At 44.9% G+C, this 23,324-nt stretch overlaps 1 protein-coding gene across 1 annotated transcript in view; it reads right to left on the bottom strand.

Moving 5' to 3' along the window:
* The window catches only part of LOC142461650 (potassium-transporting ATPase alpha chain 2-like), a 33,308-nt gene extending 16,452 nt beyond the window's left edge, over positions 1-16,856 (bottom strand). Inside the window, exons 1-10 of the mRNA XM_075563598.1 lie at positions 16,740-16,856; positions 12,483-12,542; positions 9,798-10,001; positions 8,944-9,057; positions 7,895-8,029; positions 7,652-7,769; positions 7,177-7,445; positions 4,558-4,756; positions 4,308-4,417; positions 2,278-2,412 (exon numbers count right to left, since the gene is read on the bottom strand). Of these exons, the coding sequence (XP_075419713.1) occupies positions 2,278-2,412; positions 4,308-4,417; positions 4,558-4,756; positions 7,177-7,445; positions 7,652-7,769; positions 7,895-8,029; positions 8,944-9,057; positions 9,798-10,001; positions 12,483-12,542; positions 16,740-16,841 (1,446 nt within the window). The 5' untranslated portion in view covers positions 16,842-16,856. The remainder of the gene's footprint in view (positions 1-2,277; positions 2,413-4,307; positions 4,418-4,557; positions 4,757-7,176; positions 7,446-7,651; positions 7,770-7,894; positions 8,030-8,943; positions 9,058-9,797; positions 10,002-12,482; positions 12,543-16,739) is intronic.
* Between the last annotated feature and the right edge of the window lie 6,468 nt (positions 16,857-23,324).

The following is a 23,324-nucleotide window of genomic DNA, read 5'->3' as shown; positions in this document are numbered from 1 at the left end:
TCTACCTAACAATTCTTGTTGGGACTGCCGGATAGCAAAGCTAAGAGAGAGGCAGGTCAGAAAGCACTGCTTTGCCAACTTTTTCTCATGAATAAGAAAACATATTGCAAAACAACAACTAAACACCATCTTATCATCTTCTAGAAGATAGCACATGTTAAAAAATAAGAAATGAGGCCTAATAGTGTAGGTGGTGCGTCAGGCTCTGTCTTAAGTACTTGACGCATACTCCTTTCATACTCTGGTTGCATTTACAGAGTGTCTTTGCTCTCCTCAGGGGATCTACTCTCCTCAGGGGATCCACTCTCCTGTTTAGTCCCAACTCTGCATGGCCCACTTTCTCACCTAGCTTCCTCTACATCAGCAGTTGTCAACCTGTGGGTCACGACCCCAATGGGGGTCGAATGACCCTTTCACAGGGATCGCCCGGTTCATAACAGTAGCAAGATGACAGTGATGAAGTAGCAACAAAAATAATGTTATGGTTGGGAGTCACCATAACATGAGGAACTGTGCTAAAGGGTCTCGGCATTAGGAAGGCTGAGAACCACTGCTGTACATGCAAAAATACAGCCTCACAGAACCTGCTTTCTTCTCATTTTTCATAGTCAAGAAAGGTCTTTCCTGTGGTACAATGGGGCCTCCTGAGATTCTGAATCTTGGAAGGTCCTCAAATCTTCACGACCCTGAACAACCTGGGTTTAATCCTGGCTCTGCCCCTCCTGTGTTATACTTCTACTTCCATTTACTCAACAGGGGTAGAGTAGAATCATTGTACCTACTCCCATGGAGTTGTGAGTACTGAATGGGTAAATACATGTAGAAGGCTCAGCACATCATAACTATTATAACGATTGACATTTTAGGTTTTCTAGTCATTCTATTTCCTCTTTTGGTTTGAATGAGAGTTCCTGGGTTTAAAATTCATAAACTTTTGGTAGTTGCCTATTTAGCTAAATGTGTGTTTTGTTGCCCACCCCCCACCCCACCACAGACACACACAAAGTCCTGGTATCGCAATGGTGTTGCACTTTGCTCAACTGAAAATCAAGAGTTTTCCAATTTGAACTCACCCATAGTATTTCCAATTTCCTCCTATGCATACGAAAATTGAATAAGGAAGACCAGAGCAGAACTGATTCATTTGAATTGTGGTGCGAAGAGAAGGATATTGACAGTACCATGGACTGCTCTTGGACACGTTGTCAGGAGAGATCAGTCCCTGGAGAAGGACATCATGTTTATAAAGAAAAGGGGCAGGGAAAAGGAGGAAGGTCTTCAAAGAGATGGGCGATACAGTGGTTGTGACACTGGGATCCCGTAAAGGAGCATTCGTGAGGACGGCACAGACTGTGCAGTTTCGTTCTGCTGTGGATTGGGTCTCTCTGGGTCATCTCAGAGCCAGCAGGTAAAACAAGGTCATCTCAGAGTCATATATTTGTTTGTTTTTAAAAACAACAAAGGGTTACTCACATGACAGGCACGAAATTTGCTCTGGTAGGAAAGCATGAACGTTGGCATGAAGCAGACTTGCTATGAAAATTGGTTGAGCCACACAGACATGCAAGTCAGCAATTTTAAAGGACGTGTCCCCTTATTTAGTAGTTGGGATGAATTATTAGTATCTCGCAGGTGTCGTATTAAATGAGGATAAAATGAAATAATGTATTTAAAGTGCCTGATACCTAGCAACTCACTGCCACTGATTCTGTTCTGACTCACTGGGACCCTGTAGGACAGGGTGGGACTGCTCCTGTGGGTTTCCGATGTGACTCTATAAGAGCAGAGAGCCTCATCTTCCCCATGAGGAGCAGCTGGTGGTTTTCAACTGCTGACCCAACGTAAAAGTCACTGCCACAGGACACATTCTCCCCTGTCCCTTTTTGCTTTCATTCAGGCTGCTGCCTTTCCCGTCTACAAACGTTACTTGAAAGTCAAAAACTATCATAAGCATTTCATTTGCTATAAATGCACCACCAACTGTAAGAAGCTAGTATGTTGCATGGGAGGGACATGCCAGTGTGTGTGATACAGAGGGATGAGGCAGGAGTAGAACTGTTGACTTTGCAAGCTCTTCCCCTTTCTTTCTCTCTAGCCAACTTTGGGGAAAGGAGGAAGACGAGAACTTTTATCTGAATTGATCAGATGGACAGCCCCTACATCCCTGACGATTTTTATAAAGTCGAGCATTATTCAAATTATGTACTATACAAAATGGATATGCATATAGAAACATTGCCGTAATAATAAAAATCGCCAATTATGAGGAAAACTCACCTGAAATTTGTTGGTGGAGTTGAAGGGGATTTCAGCTACTTTGTGGTTTCTCTTCCTAATGTCCATCACATCGCCCAAAATAATCTCTGAGAATTTCAAGAGAGCAGTTTCTGAGGCATCTCCAACCACAGTTTTCTGGGAATGAAAAGAAATCGATATTTGGATTATAAACTGTTTTATTGTGTGTGTTTATTTTCAATAAACCCACCTGCTTTTAGCACAGGAACCAATGTGTATTTTTGACTGAGAATTTACAGTCTAGCAGGAGAAACAAGATGACTACATGACCATTAGTGAATGTAATGATGGTGTTACCTGCTGGAGTTAGAAAAGCTCACAAACGGGAACTTAATGAGGACTGTGATGTTTCATGGAAGAAGTGGCATTTGAACTACATTTTGAAAAGTGGGTGGGCTATAGATTAAAAAACAACAACAAACAGAAGCCTTAGAGAAACCAGGATACCGTGCCTAAAGAGATGTACATAAGGATAGATGCTAGCATGAATGCTGGGGATAAAGAAAATCACGGAAGAATGATTAAGGTTTTAGAGCTTTGGTTCTCAACCTGTGGGTTGCCACCCCTTTGGGGGTTGAATGACCCTTTCACATGAGTCACCTGATTCATAATAGAAAAACTACACATACGAAGTAGCAATGAAAATAATGTTATGGTTGGGGGTCACCACAACTTTAGGAACAGTATCAAAGGGCAGCAGCATTTTGAAAGTTGAGAACCACTGTTTTAGAGGGATGTGACAGCCAGCTTGACTCTAAACTCAAAAAGTAGAAAAAAAGAAAGTATTGTAAGTTTTTCACAAAGCCAGGTGTTGATTGGGATTCCAGAACAGGAAGAAACATCAACAAAAACACAGAGTAAGTAGTCCTAGACCTATTAAAGAAAACGTCCACAACAACATAAAAGAAGGTAAAATAACCAATCAAAAAGCTGAAAGAACCACAAACAAGATAGATCTCAAAAGAAAACTGTGTCATATTATAGCCAAACTTTTCAATATCAAGAACAAGGAAAGACTCTCAAGAGCAGCTTGGTAGGGGTTGGGGGTGGGGGTAGAGAGAAAAGTTACCTACAAAGGGAGCCAATAACTATCAGCTCAAATTTTTCAACATACACTGTGCAGACAAGAAGGCAATGTGATGACATATGCAAAACTCTGAACAAATATATATAAACCAAGAATCTTATATCCAACAAAATAATCTCCCAAATATGAGGAAAAATAAAGACTTTCCAAATAAAGAGAAATTAAAGGAATCTGTAAAATTAATACCTAGCACCAAAAGTACTAAAGGGAGTTCATTGTTCAGAGAATCAACAACAGAAGTGATCAACCTGAGATCAACATACACAAAGCCACCACCTAGAAATCCATCCACTTAAATCAATAATTCTCAAAGTAAAACAAATTCACAAGGCTGAAAGTAAGGAGCCAGAGATATTGATATTCTGCAATGAAGACATTTGCAATATAATAGAGGGATTAGAGTAGATGGACACTGTTTTAATGGAAAAGAGGTAAAGTGGTTTGAGTTAGGGATTTGAGAGACAGAAACACAACTTTCAGAAGCGTATAAGCCTAGATGGAGGATGTGTCAAAAACAAAGCCATCGCTTCACATTTTGATATTTTTGTTTAGTAAAGGTTTCTGCTTTCTCAACAATACTTTTCTTACTTGACATCATATTTGAAACTACAGTAAATAGCATTTACGTCAAAAAACAATGGCAGATTACACTGTTATGTGGCGAGGAAATTGGAGAAGGAATATAAGAAATATTCGTGACTGGAAGAAAACCATTTTCAAAATGACCTAAATCAACATTCTGAGAACCTTTGAGTTTTTGTGAATTCTCAACCCTAGCTGGAGGGAAGGAATTTTTCTTCATATCTTATTAGTCAGATTTGCTATAGACTTTCATCAATTGGAGCGATTAAAACATGTGCCAACAGAACAGAGGAAGTGACTCCAATAGGGCTATCACTAAGACCAAGTTAAGCAGATGCCTTACCTTCATTATGGGCACACTTTGCTGTCCTGGCTTGAACTCAGCTCGATTACACAGCGCTATTATCTTGGCCAAGGAGGTCCAGGTCCTTGAGCTTTGGTCAAAGGTCTGGTCTGGAAGGTAAAGAACAGCTAGTGGTGGTTGAGGTGTACTATAAAAATAGTCCTCCTCTTACATAATTCTCAGAGAGTGCCTAGCACTCTAGACTTAGGTCCATAGGTTTACACCATGCAGAATATTCCATGAGACTTACTCAAATGGTCTTCACTGGTGTCAGCCACAAAGATCTGATTATCGAACCACAGATGGGCCACACTCATCCTGTTCTGGGTCAGAGTCCCTGTCTTGTCAGAGCAGATGATGGAGGTGGAGCCGAGGGTCTCCACCGTCTCCAGGTTCTTCACCAGGCAGTTCTTCCTAGCCAGCCGTTTTGCGGTCAGTGTCAGCATCACCTAGTTGGTCAAGGAAAGAAAGCTTTTGAAATAAGCTCAGGTAGACATCACTGACATTTAATCACTTACTCTTTCCCCTAAAAGAGGGAAAATGCAAAGTGGAATTTCAAATAATTCTCAAGGACTCTAGAATTTCTGGAGCGATGGAGGCTAGATGAACCCCTGAAAAAAATGCACTGAGATCAACTTTAAACCTTAACCCAGAAACATCCCCAGAAGCCTTCATAGAACAAAACTATCATTTAACTTGACTCGTAAAGAATGTCTACCTTCATGTTCATAACTCTGAAGTCAGAAGAATTAGCTAGTACCCAGCTACCTCTATCAACCTTCCTAAAAAGGATCACCTTTAAAGGGCCGGGATAGAGTGGGAGGAAAAAAAGGAGGAACAGAACACAAAATCTTAAAGGAGAACAGGGTTTCTGGTCAGATAGAGACTGGTAGGATTCCTAAGATTTAGGCCCGTCGTCACCCGTAGGGTCTCAAAATGAACTCACCCAGTGGCTCAAATGTTAGCGAAACAGTAGACAGGTCCATGAAGGGAACAATTGCACCTTAGGCAAAATAACCAGTTGGGATCTCAAAGGCAGTATCTGTCCAAGCACAGAGTTCAGAGGTTAGAAAAGAAGGATGGAGACAGAACATTGGTGGAAGGAGCGGGAGAAGTGGTGTTAGTTACACTGTGGTGAGTGCCATCCATGGCATGAAATGTGCGTGATTGTTCGATGGAAAGTGGTCTGCTCTGTAACCCTTCATCCAACTCACACCAAAGAGTGAGTGAGATCAAAGGATGGCTGCCTTGTGCACCACTGATGGTTATGATACCACATTGACAGCAGTCACTTGAAAGATGGAAGAAGTAACTTTTGGGGAAATGAATTTGTACACTCAGATAAGGGTGGTACAGAATGGTTGCTTAATTTGACATATTTAGTCAATGTGACTATTTATGTTTTTTTTTTGGGGGGGGTATAAGTAGAAACTATTGAAGTGCTGTATGTTTTGCTATATAGTTTAATAATAACAAATACACCCACATTTTTTAGAGCATGGGTAGGAAAAGATCGACTTGAATTTGTTTTGATAAAAAATAAATAGCTATCGGGAGTGGTAGGGTGGGAGGGAAGGATAAAGGGGAGCTGATATCAAGGAGTTCAAGAAGAAAAGAAAATGTGTTGAAAATGATGATGGCAACAACTGTACAATTAGTCTTAATCTAATTGAACTACAGATGGTAATAAAACCTGTAAGAGTTCCCAATAAAATGTTTTTTAAAAATAAAATAAAATAAACAAATAACTAATCTTATTAATGATTGAATTTTAGGGGAGAACTAGACAAATTTTAAGACAGAGGAATAGTTACAAATGTATCCAAATAAGCCTGGTGGTTGGTAAGCCTTACAAGCCAAAATTCTTTACTTTTAAACACACCTTTCTTTTTTGGTCTTGTCACCCAAAGACACATAGATGGGAAAGAGAAGTAAGACTTTTATGGCCTTTACCCATGCATCATGATGAATTGATCTTTGGCCAACCATCTTCCATAGAATTTATAAGAATGAAAGTATGAGGGAGAGATTTTGACTGGCATATGCCAAGGAATTTGTTTCAAAGGACTCACTTTTTGCTTCAGGGGATCAAGAAGTATTTGTTTCGTTTTCGGAGCTCCATATTTTAAAAACGTAGCTCTCTCTTTAAAACTCCCCTCTCTCAAAGGGTTGTCTTGGCTCTATTTCTTCAGGTACAATCTCATGACATAAGAGATCTGGGATCTAAGAAATTACTCTGTCTTTGAGCAGGATAATATTAGACCAAAGATTATATAAAATATGACTCTTTTCCTCAACCCACAGCAGAGACTGGGAAGGAGGGTAGCTTTTGCGTAAAGACTAATAAGTGAGCCCTTAAAAGCGAAGATCCAAAGTTGAATGTAAGGTAGAGTCAGGAAAGAGCTGGTTGAGTCCACTGAAGAAAATGGAAGGGATTCAGTTTGGGCTTCTGAGAGGAGAAAATTGAGGCAAATCATGTAACTGTTCATAAATTCCTAGATCAAAATTGCCACGAATTTGTTATTCCTATTAAAGACTTGTGAGGATGAAAGTAGACTCTGGAAGAAAACAATCAAGGATGGCAGAAGTCTACCTTATCTAGACCGTACGGACCAAAGTGATGTGCATGGTCATTGCTAGATCTCTTGAAAATGAAAATGTACAGCTTTCCAGCACATTGCCTCTGACTTTAAATAGCTCACAATTCCTTCCTTTTGTCCCTCTAAGTAGCCATCTCTTCAGAATGCTCCATTATTGTCATTTTATGGGGCAAGAATTCCTCATTATAAATAGGAAGTTTGTAGCCATTTGTGGTCGCTCACCCAGCAATAGATGTTAACAATGTCAGGGTACAGGAAACATGACTTACAGTGACAGTGGCCTGGAAGCCCTCAGGCACATTGGCTTCACTGATGCCGATGAGGAAGATGATGGAGTCCAGGACAGGGTACTTCATGGAAATAGCGATGAAGAAGAAAGCAAGGCCTATGGAAACAGCCACTCCTGCCACAACACGAACAAAATGCTCGATCTCAATGGCAAGGGGGGTCTTCTCATTTCCAACTCCTGAAGCCAGGGAGGCAATCTGTCCGATGACGGTGCGGTCACCCGTGTTGATGACCATGCCAGTTGCTGAGCCTATAGGGGAATAGACAATTTATTCCAGGGGTCCTTGACTGTGAAGGAAATAGAATCTATTTTATAGTCTTCTCTTTGATAGCTTTCATGATACAGAAGTACATGACAATGCAAGGAAAAGCTTTATAGCAAGAGATAGTAAAAAGAAAAGCATGACGCTTAAGGAGGGAGAAATTAATCTGGTCCCAAGAACCAGCTGGACTGACCTTCCAGGCAGGTTGAAGAAAAGAAGCCAATGTTCTTTGTTTCCAGGGGGTTGTCATGGGTGCATTCACAGGTCCGGGGCTGGGGCTCCGATTCCCCAGTGAGCGATGAGTTATCCACCTAGGAGAAGATTGGAAACAATGTTCAAAATTGTGCTTCTTGGCCGAGTTATACTGAAATTAGTAAAGCCAATGGAAGAGCAACGGGTGAGGAGCTGATCCTTAGAGGTGCCACACGATGCTTACCTTGCACCCCTGCGAAGACAGCAGTCTGAGGTCTGCGGGAATCTGGTCTCCTCCTTTAATCTCCACTATGTCCCCCACCACCAGCTGCTCCGCAGGGATTGTCTTCTTCTCCCCGTCTCGGATGACGAGAGCTTGCTGGGAGAGAAAAGCAGGAGAGGTGTCTCAGATCCTGGCCCGAAGCGAATCCCGCTCCTTCAGTCGTACCTCTCCGAATCTCAGACACGAACATGAGAACCCATGGAGGTTAGAATGACCCCAAATAAAGCGTGTGTGTTACACTTGAGGACTGAAGACCCCAGAACTAGTTTTCTTCTTCAGAACAAACTAACTCATAGAGATACTCTTGAAACCAGAAGCAAAGGCCTGATGGAAATGGAGAGACAATTAAGTCTGAAAGACCATGGCTGTCAACATTCGGGGAAACTACTGAAGGTGAAGTCAAGGGGTTCAGTGCCAAAGTAGAGAAAACTCTAATGAAGTAGAGCTTTTGAGTTTAGCCAAGGGTTCCATCTCTTGCGTCCACAATGCCACCTTCTGATTGACAAGTGTTTGTTTCCTTGTTTGTTTGTTTGGAGGAGGGGCTAAGGACGACCCAGTTCTCCTGCTCTTTGTCAAAATGGCTCATGGCCTCTCTAGAGGCCACACTGCCAGCCAGGCCTGTGTAAAGGGAAGGGCGAGCACTGGTGGCCATGGCGACAGCATCCCGGGAAGCATGCACTGAGTTGAGGACTGAAAACAAAATGGCCCCCGAGAAAGAATCACAGGTGGATTTTCTTGGCTGCCAGTGAATGATTCCTGAACTCGTACAGTTTCCTCTGGGATGAGCTTGTCCTGATGCTTCCCAAGTCCTTCAGAGAAGTCGCAGAAGAAGTTGTGCAGATGGTGTTTCCACCCTCCTGGGTTCTTGACAAGTTTCCTGTCTCACTTCATTTGATTCTCTCAAAACCCATGAGGAAATGGGTGCTGAGAGAGCAGGTCACTTGATTAATTGATGCTTCGTCTTATAAAAGTAATTCAGACACTAGACGAGAGATGGCTGGTCTACTCACCTGAGGAATCATCTTACTGAAGCTGGCAATGATGTTGGTGCTTTTGGCCTCTTGGTAGTACGCAAACGATCCCGTTAAAACAACAACTGCAGCAAGCACGGCGCCCAAATACACCTGAGGATTGGGAGAAAATCAGAACAGCAAACAATCGTGAACCAGCTTCTATGGCGACGCGTCTCCATAGAAAGGGGAGGAAGATGCCATTTGGGACCACATCCTTCACAGCCCACAACTTTTACTAGTTTCAAGTGTGCATGCCAATGATTATTTATGTATTTATTTAATGTAGCAAGTTTATAGATTGTGCAACTACCACTGCAGGCAGTCTTGAAACATTGTAGCATTTCCCTCACCTAAGAAACCCCCCTTCACTTGTGCCTGTTTCAGCCAATCCCCACACCATCCCTAGTCGCATGCACCTACCCGTACTTCTCCGTCCCCTAGCCATACGGATTTCCCTTTCTGGAGATTTGAGTCTTTTGTGTTACCACATGTTGATCCATTCTTACTGTTAGCAGAATATTGGCCAATTTGATCTCCTAGTTAGTACCCACTTTCCAACAAGCATAAATGCTCTCCATATTTAAAGACTAAGATTAACTTTGAGGAGAAATATTGAAAAAATATGTCAGTGAAGAGGCTGATCTTCTCTCACTAGGAATTCATGAAATAGGCCTTTTTCCAGCTTTTTCATTCATGTTCACACTGCTGCTTAGACATGAGGAAGCCAGATATGTTTTACTGAGGGGAAACAGTGCTGTGCTCTGCCCGCTCAGGCCTAGATTCAAGACCTAGGTTTGTTCCCCCTGTTTGCAAGTTGGCAATGCCACGTAGGACAGCAGCCGGGACCTTACCTCGTCTAAGCTGGTAGTTGGATGGTAGGAATACTCAATTCCATATGTGATCCAGCTCAGAAAGACGCCAATCCACAGGAGGACAGAGAAGCCCCCCACCATTTGCTTGAACAACTTGACAATTTCCGGGGTCTTCTTGGGAGGGCTGAGGGCATTGGGTCCAACCTGTGCCAGGAGCTCTGCTGCTCTTGCACTGGAGAGGCCCTGAAAAGGCCACACAAGAACAAAAGAAGTATCAGACAATAGTTCTGTCTCAGCAGGTTAGATCCGATTTCTGCACTTATTAACAACCTGATCTATGCAGATGACACAATCTTGCTTTCTGAAAGCCAAGATGGCTTGAAGCACTTACTGATACAGATCAAGAACTATGGTCTTCAGTAGATAGATTATGGCTCTTGTGATGAAAACAACAACAAAAAATCTTCACAACTGGACCAACAGACAATATCCCGATAAACAGAGAAAAGCTTGAAATCGTCAAGGATTCTATTGTACTTGTCTTCATAATCAATGCCTCATGGATGGAGTCAAGAAATCAAACAACCCCTTGCATTGAGCAAATCAGGTGCACAACGTTACTAAGGTATTAATGAGCAAGAAGTCATTTTGAGGCTGAAGGTACACCAGAAGCAAGCCAAGGGATTCTCAGTCATCTCATATTCATGTGAAAGCTGGACAATGAAGAGGGCAGACAGGATAAAAATGGGTGAATACTGGTGAAGAATATTGAAACTACCCTGGACTGCCAGAAAAACAAAGAAATCTGAAGATAGTGTAGCCAGAATGCTCTTTAAAAGTGAAGAAGTCAAGACTTCATCTAATGTACTTTGGACGTGTTATCAGGAGAGACCAGACCCTGGAGAAGGATTTCATGCTTGGTAAAGTAGAGGGTCAGTGAAAACGAAGGAGACCCTCAATGGCATGGACTGACCCCGTGTCTGAGACAACAGGTTCAAACATAATGATTTTGAGGGTGGCACAGGACAGCCTCATGCTTTGTCCTATTGTACATTTGGTCACAATGAGTGGAACCACCTCAATGGCACATAACATAATCTGGAGTTAATCTTATCAGATCACGTCCCTGCTTGGAAAGTGTGCTCCTTAGACAGCTCACCAGTCTCTACTCCTTGCATTCAATGTCAAATTGCTTGACAATCTCACCCCGCTCACCTTTCCCGAGACTCATGTCTAGGTCATCGCTTCCCTTTCTATACCCTAGGTCCTAGCGAACCCATTAGCTCTCAGGCTCCAAACGCCTTCTGTCTTTTTGGCTCTGTGGGTGCTCTTAAGCCCCAGTGCAAACACTGTATCACCTATGGAGGTTGCTGTGGTCCCTCTCTGATTAGAATTCATCATCCTCTCTTCATACTGTCTAAACCTCTCACTTGTCATTTAAGCACAAAACCTGATCTTTTTCATACAATCTGTGTTCTCCACATAATTGTGTCCAGCTTAAGAGCAGAGATCTTCTTCTTCATCTTTGTTGCCTCTCCGTGTTCAGTTTAATGGTCTGCACACAGAGGGCATTTCTACCACATGTTCAGTATCCCTCGTGGTATCAAGGCACCTAGAGTTGAGTTTTCATTGGCTTTTGAGCTCACAGCTGAAAGCCGTGCTTTCGGAGGTGGCAGCCTTTGAACACATTGGTGCGCTCCTGGAAGAGGAAAAGGTGGGACAAGCACGCTTCTTAGACTGCCCCTGTTTGGGTTTGTTGTTCCAACCAAATATATTGGTTTTTAAATGATTCAAAAAAACTTTTAAAATTGTGAACGTTTACAGAGCACATTGGTTTTTCTATTCACCAATTCACATACCCTTAATTTCAACTCATTGAATGCAGTTCCTATAATGTAACAGCCTCTTCCCACTTCCTCCTTATGTTTACCCCTTTGTCCTTTCTGATCCCCCATTCCTTCCTCCTGAGCTCCATCCCTGGGCAACACACTGCTCTTTTAATGTGGAAGGGTTGATTTCGCTAATGAGCATTCCCCCCTGGGGGTATTGCTTTCCTTTAAGGCTTGTTGGTAGTTTGGCTAGAAGCTGAGTCAAGGGGTTAATTTAGTTCCAGACCTGAGGATGTGTAAAGGCCATAGGTCGTTCCTTGATTTTAACTTTTGTGCCATGTCTCTCTTTCTCTACCTCAGGGCTCCTATTGGATTCCTTTCGGAGCATTCAGCAGTGGTGGCCAGGCACCACGGAGTTCTAACCTCTGGTTCATGGAGACTGGGGTTTGCGTGGTCCATTAGACTGTTCATCTTGATCTTAGCTTGTTTAACCCTGGCTCTCCCCATTCTCTCATGAGAAAGCAACCAACATGTGTCACAATACTGTATGGACGCAGGGATTATAAGCAGTGAGAAAGTATCAATATCTTTCAGAGGATACCACAGCTTGGGACAGTCACAGCACAAGGATTGTGTTTAGCCAACAGCCAGTGAAAAGGAATGATCTCAGACACATCATCTCTTCAAGGTTAGCTAGCCCTTCAGCCACTCTAGGCATAGAGTCCCACTGTTCTCAAAGTTGCTGCTACAGGGCACTCAACTTAAAGGGACAGCAGAGATTTACGGAGACCTGGAAGAGCTCTCTCTGCTTCACCTTCCTGTTGAAGAGCCACACACCTTTTCCTTTATAGGGTCCAGGCCTTCTCTAACTGGTCCTTGGTTTTTGAGGACTTACCACCACAATGTTGGTTCCGTACTTCTTTTCCAGGTCTTCAAAGCTGAGTTTATGGTCATCCTGAAACCCATCAGAGGAAGAGTGGATTAGATAATGCCAAATGGTTCCAACCCTGAGCTTTGACCATGAAATCTGGGTGTAGCACTAAGGATGGGCGAGGAGCCAGAACATGTGGGAGGAAAAGAAAAGACCCATTTGGCCAGGCAGCTGATGCAGAACGGGAAGGGAAGGGAAAGGCTTCCAAAGAATCTTGGAATCAGAGAGAGGCCGCCCTGGACTTGTGGAAGTGGTGGTCATTGGACCCCCCCACCTTGGTAGGTGTCCAATAGAAAGGGACCCAGAATCTCCATCTAGTTTAGTGGTTCCCAACCTTCCTCATGCCGTGACCCTTTCATACAGTTCCTCATGTTGTGGTGACTCCCCAACCATAAAATTATTTTCATTGCTACTTCATAACTGTAATTTTGCTGCTGTTATAAATCATAATGTAAGTATCTAATATGCAGGATGTATTTTCATCATTACAAATTGAACATAATTAAAGCATAGTGATTAGTCACAAAACAATAGGTAATTATATATTGTGAAACATTTACTTCTAATTCTAAATAAATGAAATTGTGCCTTGAAGCATGGTGTAGCATGGGTAAGTCTTCACGCCCGGTACTCATATGGGGGCATATCTGCATGTGGGCAAACCTGCCTGGAGACGGATAGCACAGCGATGTCTTTGTTCCTAAGACTATCAGAAATACATGTTTTCCAGTGGTTTTAGGCCACCCTGTGAAAGGGTCATTTGACCTCCAAAGGGTCACGACCCACAGGTGGAGAACCCTGCTCTATTTAGCATCTCAATGGCCCCTCACGGTGACATGACAGGTTTTGATTTGTTGGCAGGGACCTGCACTTGGAAGAATTGAGCTAAGAAGTTTCCCCCAGCACCAATGCCCATACTTGTGTAAACCGAGCTCAATCGAATGGGAGATTGAACAACTCATGGATTGCCGATCATGATGGGACTGTACTCAAAGAGATTCCTAATACCAACAGTGCCCAGAGTGATGTTGTTGTAAAAATTGGTGATGCTGTCAGTGCATTCAAATTATACCCCAGAGGGATGACTGGCAATGTCTTACTTTTCTTTTTCTATGGGTGTATGTTTTCCTACCTTTAGTTAGTTAGTTTGTTTTTTGTTTAGTTGTGTTAGTTTGCTGGTTGGTTTTTTGCTGTTGTTGATGTAGTTATTCTTAAGGGGTTTTGATTTTGTCATAATACAACCACCTAAGTAAACCTGAGTCGTGTATTTCCCAGAGACAAGCAGATGGAGTCTGGGCCCAATCCAAGAAGATTTACTTCTGATGACCTGGCCCTGCTCGATACTCCCCTTCTTGAAATGATCCCTGAATGGTGCTACAGAAAAGTGTGGTGAAGAAAACAGATGGTGCCCAGCTATCAATTGGAATAGTGTCTGGGGTCTTAAAGGCATGGATTCAAACAAGCAGCCATCTAAGTGAGGAGTCAGCTAAGTCCACATGGAAGAAGCACACCAGCTTGTGTGATCCAAGGATAACAATAACCAAATCAAAATACAACGAAGTATCAGAGCCTGAATTGTGAACACCTAATTTTTAGAAGGCTGTGGAAGACAGTGAGAGCTCAAAACCCGTTTGCAGAGTATCTTGTCAGGTTAGGCCACTGGCAGATCCCCTCTAACCACAGGCAAGATATAAGGACAGCCTTGATAGGGGAGGTAAGGTTGGGGGGTGGGAGGTAGTGAGGGTGAGGAATTGGGGGAACAAACAATGTATGTGGGAGAGGGGATGAAACACTATAGAACTGATTGTGATTACACAACACATTTTAAAAGCAATTTAACCATGAAAACACAATTTAACCATGAAAACCATGAAACAATTTTTCTAAAATTGAATGGGGGGAATGATTGTATGATTATTCTTGATATGATTGAACTATTAAATGTTATGGTATGTGAATGATGTGCTGATGAAACTAGAGAGAGAGAGAGAGAGAGAGAGAGAGAGAGAGAGAGAGAGAGAGAGAGAGAGAGAGAGACTAAAGAGTTAGGTCTTAATTTGTCATTTACCACCTCGTAGCTGTCACTGGCAAATAGCAGTGAGTTTGGCTTTTGTTTTGTTTTTTGAGCAGTCATTAGATTTAATCAACACGTGTTGTCCAGCACATGTGTACAACCTAAGATACTTGTCTTTTGGGTTCTCATATCTGGATACTGAATTCAGACCTAAACATCTGTTACTGAGTAATACCAAATTAGACCCACTGCATCTTACTTGAACATCTGCCAGAAACTTGTCTGCGGACAACTCCTTATCCATGCAGACCCAACAGGGTGTCTCTGGCACCAAAAAGCAAGTCTTTCTTCCTTGTTCAAGTAATGGAACTCAAGAAGTTCCTGGTTAGAGAAACCCCACAGAGAAACACTTGCCAAGTAGCCATAGGCCCCCCCTTGCTAATTGTATCAGAGTCACTGGACTGCTCTTGTGTGACATTCAGATTATTCTGACTCACAGCAGCCCTGTACTGAAGCTGGCTTTTCACTTTCAGCACATTTGATGGTGGGAACTAGACAAGTCTTTGCTGTGTCGGGGGTGAGGGGGTACCCTACACATTGTAGAATGTGAGGGTGGGAGGGAGAAGGCTGGGTAGTGCAGAAGGTGAGGTAGCTTCAGAAAACCCATGGGTAAGTCTTCCTTGGCCCCTAGAAAACCCAGCATTGAGGAGGGACACAGTGTATCTACTCTTATTTTTCCCTAATGGCTTGATTTTCAATTCCTGAGAGTCTGACATACATGCTGGAATTGGTACCACACCCGTCTCTTTTCTTAATTATGGCGTGTAGAAAAAGTTTCATGTTGCAGATTTAGCCATCCAATAAGCTACCTTTCTTCTTCTTCTTCTTGCCCTCTCATTCCATCTAACCACGTTACGATTGTGACAGCACCAGGGACTGAAAAGATGAAGGTAGGGTCCAACTGACTCCGGAGGCCCACAGATTGATAACCAGCCAAGCACATCACCATATGCATGCTAAGCTCCGGACAGATCCCATGAAGGGATGGACCTCGTGCCTAGAGACGCGCTGTGCCTTGTGGCCAAATACCTTCCTCCTTCTCATACGCCCAGGTTTCAGGGGGCATGGGTGTCTTCATGACCCCTGTTGGCATCATGGGAACAGCACAGGCGTGGGTAACCAAATGCACTGCCATTTGAGTTGATGCTGACTCATTAAGACCCCACAGCCCAGGGTAGAATTGACCCTTTGAGTTTCTGAGACCGTAACTCTTTTTGGGAGTAGAAAGTCAAGTTTCGCTTCCCGGGAGCAGCTGGTGACTTCAAACTACTGACTGGGCATCGCGGCGCAGCGGTGAGCACTGTGCCATTATCAATGTGCTGACGTTTATTCAGAAGCTGGAATCAAGGTTCTAAGCACCTGAGACACCACAGCACAAGAGCATCAAGCTGTCGCAATGTAACGAACTCTTGTGAAGAACGTAAGGCGGGAAGGAGAAAGAAGCACAAAGCGCTAAAAACAAACCGGTTTTCACTTGTATGAACCCACACACACCAGATGGACATAGCGTCATGATGTAAACAGCAGTGCCAAGAAAGAGCAGCTATGTTTGTTTCGATCATAAGTGCTAGAGATAGACAAACAAATCATTCCTACTTCTGGAGCATCAACTATGCCCCCCAGTCTCAATCCATGCTTTATCCCATTCCAGGCTGGGCACCAGTTTTAGTTTCTATTGTGCGAAAGAGGAAACTGAAGCTTTGATCAAACTAGGGTTTAAATTCCGTTCACCTAGTGCTAGGGTTTATCTAAAGTGTCTGTCTTAGCTATCTTTTCCCTCATGTCCAGAAACCCATGGAAGTCTGTCGTCTTCCTCAGTAGGCTCTGGCTCAAATACTTTTACTTTACTGGCTAAAAACTGGCAAGCACTCATTTACATCTCACTTAAACCAGCAGGGAAGAGAGAGCTAGGGGGCTTTCCCCTCTGAGCTCTACCTGGGACAGGCTCCAAGTACATGCAGGAATCCGCTCTGTCCTGACTGACAGATGCTATCACAGCACTCCCCACCCCACCCCCACCCTTTCTTAAACCATAAAACAAACAGCAAGAGAATTTTCGGTTGCTTGATCTGGATGATTCTTTTGTTAGAGGACAAAACTCTCAGGAGAGCACCGCTCAACGGGACTTAAGACTTCAGGTTACTGACCAGATCAGGTTCTTCCGTAATCTCCTCTTTCTGGTGATTCCTCTTGCATTTCCAGTACACGTTGTTGGGGGCCTTGGACTTCCCCTTCTTTGTTTCCTCCATGTCCTCTGCGTCACTGATCTCTATCGAGTAAAAACCTCGTGCTTTCTGAAAGAGAACCAGAGGTGCAATGTTGACCCCAAATGGACCTTGTGAATCCCCCCCCTCCAGTGAGGGGCTCTCTGCGGGACAGGGGAAGGCAGGAGAAAGGACGAGAAAGATGCTCTCATCCACCTTCAAGCCACAACTCTTCAATCTCTCTTTAACTCCCTTTTGGTCTCTTCTATTTCTAGGGAAGGTCCGTGGGACAAGGCAGGGCTTCAGGGCTTCTCAGAGAAGGGATCTTCCTGGGGGTGGGGCAGGCAGACAAGATCCCTTCAAGGAGGGCCAAGTCTCCCCTGTGCTCTTTTAGCCCCAAGAGGTCACCCTGATGCGTGACCCTTTTCCTCTCACTCACTGCCAACGGTCCATTCTGATAACAACCCTGTAGGGTTGGGTAGAACTGCCCCCCCCTCAGACTAACTCTTTTTTTTTTTTTCTGTAGTCCTCTGTAGAGCCAGACTAACTCTTAACAGGAGTAGGAAGCCTGCTTTCTCCCTTGGAGGCTGGTGGTCTCAAACAGCTCACCTCGAGGTTATCAGTCCAATGCATAGCTAATAACCATGCCACCAGGGGTCCCCTAGTCTGCTTAGCAGGTAACCTAGTTGGGGGACAGGGCGGGCCTGCTGATGTAACTTTCCGCAGTCCACCGTGCCCCCTTGTTCCCTAACCCCTCCCTCCCTCACCTAGAGCCCATGACCCTTCCCCCAAATTTTGAATTGAATTCTCTACCCCTGCCCGGCCTGGGTCTCACCCCTAACATTCTCCAGTGGGGGGTGGGAGGATATCTTGCAAGGTGAGGCCAGAGTCCTCTCAAAACACTGATGCAGCAGCTTCCAAGTCCATCCTGTCCCAAGGTCCCGGCATTTCTCCCTGACGCCCCTATTCCCCCGCCCCTCCTAAGGGTCCTGGGGCGCACTCACCTTGGCCATGGCGCGGAGGCGGGAGTTCGGGCTGCAGAAGTCAGCGGGGTCCTGGCGGCTCGGCTTGCGGGCCGTCCTGAGCCAAGGCAGGTGCTGAGCGGCCCTGGGACACGATGTCTGCTCCGGGCCCGCCGTGCTTTTAAACCCGCCAGGCCCCGCCCCTTGCTGGTGACAACTGGAGCGCGGGTGGGTGTGGCTTCTGGAGAGCGGTCTCAGCTGGGGCAGTAAACCCAGGATCCTGAGTCTGGGCGCCCAGAGTCAGCGGGCAAGGCAGTCACCCCACCCATCCGCCTGCCTCCAGGCCCGCTTTGCTTTCCAGATAAATGAATTTATAAACATCAGTAACCAGAGAAAGGGGAAATGCTAGTAGAACCCGACAGCCTCACAGGGTCCTACCAAACCTGCTGGACCCACAGAGTCTGGAGCAACCTCCAAGACTCGTTCCCGAAAGCCACCTTTAAACCTGGCTATGAAGATCAAATGGTCAACCTTTACTCTCAGGCAAAGGGGAGGCTCCCTGGAGGGAGGAAAGAGAAGCTAGATCAATGGAAATAGAGCAAACAGGATTTTATGAACCTGCTGACGGGTTGTGAAAATTGCAAACGAACAATTTGTATGCAAATTGTTCAAGGGAACCCTAATTTGCTGTGTAAAATTTTGCCAAAAACACAATAAAGTAAGAAAGTGTCCTGGTCACACAAGGTGGGATTATCAGGCAATCGATCTCTTTTGCAATATGAACCTCAGTGAATCTGTGAGTTATGGAGACCCCAGAATAACACTGCAGGACCCAGATGGGAATGTAGTGTAGGGTGCTGGAATCTTTTAGGCAGGATGGAAGGGTAGGAGATGTGGGAGGTTATGGACTAGTCTTGAGGAGGGGAGGGTAGAGGGTGAAAGTGTTCAGAAAAAGTGGACGATGGGACATCCACTTGTAACTTAGCCAATTCACCAGACATGGGCAACAGAGTGAGGGAGAATATTCAGCCCAGGTGGTTTAGCGGGTTATGGGTTATGGGTTGGGCTGCTAACCTTAAGGTCAGCAGTTCAAAACCACCAGCTGCTCCGGGAGAGGAAGGTGAGTTTTTTTACTCCAGTAGAGTTGCAGCCTCGGAAACCCACAGGGGCAGCTCTACTCTGACCTATAGAATCCCTTTGAGTCAGAATGGACTGGATGGAGCGGGGCTAGAGTTAGTGAGTACTCAAGAAGACGGAGTGTACTATTCCATCAAAATCTGCTCCTGGAGCAACGATTAATTTACAGTCAGGGTGTGGAGGCAGGGGTTTTCTGGAGAAATCTAGACCCTCTGGTGCTCAGATTGTTTTCTTCGCTCGGAAGGGTGTGACTGAATCCCAGTTGCAGGTATTGTTGGCTGAGTCTGCCCCTCAGATGAAGATGGGTTCATTTTTGCATCTATAGGGAAACGTCAAAATCTGTCAAAAGCAAAAACTCACTACCATGGAGTCAATGTTGACTCCTAGTGACTTCCTGTGGGTTTCCGAGACCGTAACCGTTTGTGGGAGCAGAAAGCCCAGAGTTTCTCCTGTGGAGCTGCTGGTAGTTTCAAACTACTGACGGTGAGGATTGCAGGCCAAGGCGTAACTACTGCACCACCGAGGTCCCTGAGACTTTCTAAGTCATGGTGAATTTGTCAAGTCATGTCTAACCAAACTGACAGATTGAAACAGCAGGAGAGCAAAATATTGGTGAGTGGGGGATCTACAGGTATGAGGTCAAGGCCATAAGGCTTTCTGTGATTTTAACTATTGTGCCATATGTTTCTCTTGCTCTACCTTGAAGCTCCTATTGGAGCCCTGGACTTTTGAGGAAAAAAAAAGAGTAGAGTCTCAGAAACCCACAGGGGTAGTTCTACCCTGCCCTTTGAGGTCACCGTGAGTCAGACTTGACTTCATGACTGTGAGTTTATTCCACCCTACCCCCACCAACCACCACTGTACCGCCCCCCTGGCCCCACCGCCCCACCAAAATCCATATTCTATTTGCTGTCCCTATAGTTTCATCAATCCTGGTTTTCATATACCAAAACCATATAACACAACTTCAAGAGGGTGGCCCCCAATGACATGACACCTCTGAGATAAACCCTAAATGTGAATAAACAAAAATACAGAAAATGTTGACAAGCAGATCAGGTCTAGAGTGGATCAGAGAGGAGATCAAGTTTTAACTGTTCAAGTCAGGTTTAACCCTTTGATGTTCTAGACTCATGTCTCCAATGCACTCTGTTTAGTAACCACTTTCCTCCCATCCCTCAGTTATGGAGAGAGGGAGGTCACTGGAGGCTTATTTCCGATGTAGCTCCCACAAATGTATCTTGGGTTCCCACTGTCACCCACGCCCTTCTGCAAACCGGATTCTCATAATTTGGGCTCTGATACTAAACCCCCTTCGACTTCGGATTCTATGATTTACAATCCTTCAGTGACGGATGACGATGTACTTCCACGTGGACTTAGTTGCCATTTCATTTAGATGCTGCTCGTTTGGAGATAAGCCTTTAAGATCCCAGACACTATTTTATATGATAGCCAGGCACCATCTAATTCCTTCACCACATTTTGCTCCTGCACCCCTCCCCTTTGTGTTCCGTTCCTGAGGGCAAGTATCAAGCAGGGCCATGATGTAAGACTGAATTGTTCTTAAGTTGGAGTGAGGATTTAGTGGGAGGCCAAAACCCATCCCTGGATCGATGTTTTCCATTTGTTTGCTTGTTTTTATCTTCCATTGGCTCTCTTTCAAGACCTCCTTGTTTATTTACGGTAGAGAGTCTTATCAATCCTCCCCCTGGGGCATAATGATCTTCTCTTCATATTGTCTTTGATTAGCTCCTGGTACTAATTTTTTAAATCCTTGTTGAAAGAGGGATATTGGGCCGATGTAGGCTAACTCCGTTTCACAGTGGCTGAATGATTCACAAGTACAGGATCAACCCATTCGTGACTGGACAGAATTTACACGTACAACGGGGGTTAATTGTCAGGGACATTTATAATAATGACTGAGAGTGTCTGACACAAGTTTGCCGGAATAACACGTATAGTATACAGCATATAGGACATGTAGCAAGACCATGTGTGTCCACCTACCAACAGTTCAACAATCTTGGTACAGGTGTCTTCTGCTTCTCCAGATATCGTGTATTTTCTGACTTAACTCCTCAGGTTACACGTGTGTCTGACATGAAGTCCAGTTCACCCGGTGGAGTTTCTGCATCAGATCTCACGGAGGCAGCCTCTGGAGCATGTTGTGCACCTTGAAGAGCCAGGATTGAGTGTCCCACCATTCCACAGCACCCCACCTGAGTCCCCAGGATGCACCCAGAAGCTCGGTCAATGTGGCCCATTCTGTGCATACCACCAAAGACACTCCCCTCCCAGGATCCCCCAAATCAATTTCAGTTATTCCCCACCCCAACCCCCAAATGGGAGTCAGTCCTCTCTCTTTTCCTACTAACACACATGCATTGTCCTCCAGATTGATTTTCTCCCTTTCCCCTCTTGACTTGTTTTCCCCTCAGTATCCCTCATCCCTCTGATAGGGTTGTCTACCTATCCGGGGGGACCTCATCATAGACAGTATCCCTTTCCCCTCTCTTGACCGTTTGATCCCAGATGGCATGAGTCACCCTCTGGCAACGTGACCTTCAGAACGGATGGTGTGTAGTTCATTGGTACTGGTCAGGCTCCCTAACAAGCTGTCCGGCCTCCCTGTCCAGCAAACCGGATGCCCTACCAGCCTGAGCTTGTGCCATTCTGCTGCTGGTTCCTATAGCAGTAGACTCATGCAGCATTTTTGCTTTTGTGGTTGACTAACTTCACTCAGCATATGCCTTCCAGATCCCTCCATGCCATGAGGTGTTTCAGCACCGATTTTTAGGGATACATAGTATTCCATTGTGTGTAGATATGAGAGGTTTTTTTAAATTCAATCTCTACTGATGGAAATTTAGGCTGTTGCCAGGCTCTTGCTATTGTGGACTGTGCTTCAATGAACACGGGGGAGCGCACATCTGTTTGTGATCTGTTTCTTATTTCTTTGGGGTCAATGCCCAGCAATGGTATTGCTGAATCATATGGGATTTCAATTGCCATCTGTTTCAGGAATCACTGTGGCGACTTCCTCAGTGGCTGTACGTATGTACACCAGCAGTGGATGGGAGTTCCAATCCTGCCACAGCATCTTCAGCATCGTCTGTTCAGGTCTTTGCCCACCTTCTCAGAGGGTTATTAGTTTTTGTTTTCGTTCTTGTTGTAGGCTTGTAATGTACTGCAGATTTGAGTAATTAGGCCTTTGCCTGTTATGTCATTGCTAAATATATTTTCCCAATCTGTGGGCTCTCGTTCTATACTTTTAATGAAGTCTTTCGATGTACACGTGTTTAGGTTCCCACTGATCTATTTTGTCTCCACGGATTGTTTCCTTTGTGATCTCTCATTCCCTGAACAGGGCACTTCCATTTGAGACGGTAACTCTATGGGAGGAGAAAGCCCCGTCTTTCTCAGCTGCGTGGCTGGTGGTTTCAAACTGCTGCCCTTCAGGGACGCAGCCGGTGTGAAACCACTACGCCCCCAGGACAAAATTAAGGAAGTCACAGCAAAATGGACCGTGCAGCCGCAGAACGTCCATGCTCCACGCTCTGAGGGCCGCGTGTCTCCAGAGGAGGCTGCCTAGTGGGTTGACTGGAGATGTTTGCTCTGTGCAATGAAGGCTTCACCCCCGGCATCCCTTTTCCTCCCTCCTTTTGCCTCTCTTCCTTTGTTTATTCCTTCTTTCCTTCCTCATGCCCTTTCTTTCTTTCCTTTGGAATGTGCAGCATTTCTCCCACTGTGGATGGAGCCAGGCGTCCTGGAGCAAAGACTCACACCCCAACTGGTGACTGTCGGCACGGAGGAAATGTCCACATGGACGGGGCAAACGCTGGCGGTTTGCTGTAAGAGAAAGAAGCTAGCATTCTTTTAGAGTTGTAGCAGGAACGAATGCTAAAAATCATGATTGCCTGAGAGCCGGAAAGGGAGTTGAGAGTCGGACATCTCAGAGCGAGAATGATGAGGGACTGCGGGATAACAGGAGGCCCCGGGGCGTAGTGGTGGTTATGCATTGGACAGTGATACTCTAGGACACAGTTTGGAACCAGCAGCCCGGCCCTCTGCAGGAGAAAGAGTGGGGCTTTTTACTCCTGCAAAGAATCACCGGAGCAGTTCTACTCTGTCCTATAGGGTCGCTAGGAGTGAGAGTGGACTCAGTGGCAGTGGTTTGGTGGGTTTGTTTGTTTTTTTATCATATCCTGCATCTGCGGACCATGGATGAAAGTCCTCCAGGAAGCAGCGTTGGCCATCCCGCCTCTGCCAGACCACAAGCGAGAAAAGAAGAAAAATGGTTTCCTTTAGGGTGTATGCAACACAAAGGTTTAGAGAAACGGCTCTCAGAAAAGGTTATTTGAAAACTCAACATGATTTCAGATTTGGGCCAAGACTTGAGGGTGAGTCCAGGCTGCATTCCAGG

Source organism: Tenrec ecaudatus, chromosome 11 (assembly GCF_050624435.1).
Source record: "Tenrec ecaudatus isolate mTenEca1 chromosome 11, mTenEca1.hap1, whole genome shotgun sequence".
Lineage (NCBI taxonomy): Eukaryota > Metazoa > Chordata > Mammalia > Afrosoricida > Tenrecidae > Tenrec > Tenrec ecaudatus.
This window is presented reverse-complemented; position numbering and strand designations above follow the sequence as displayed.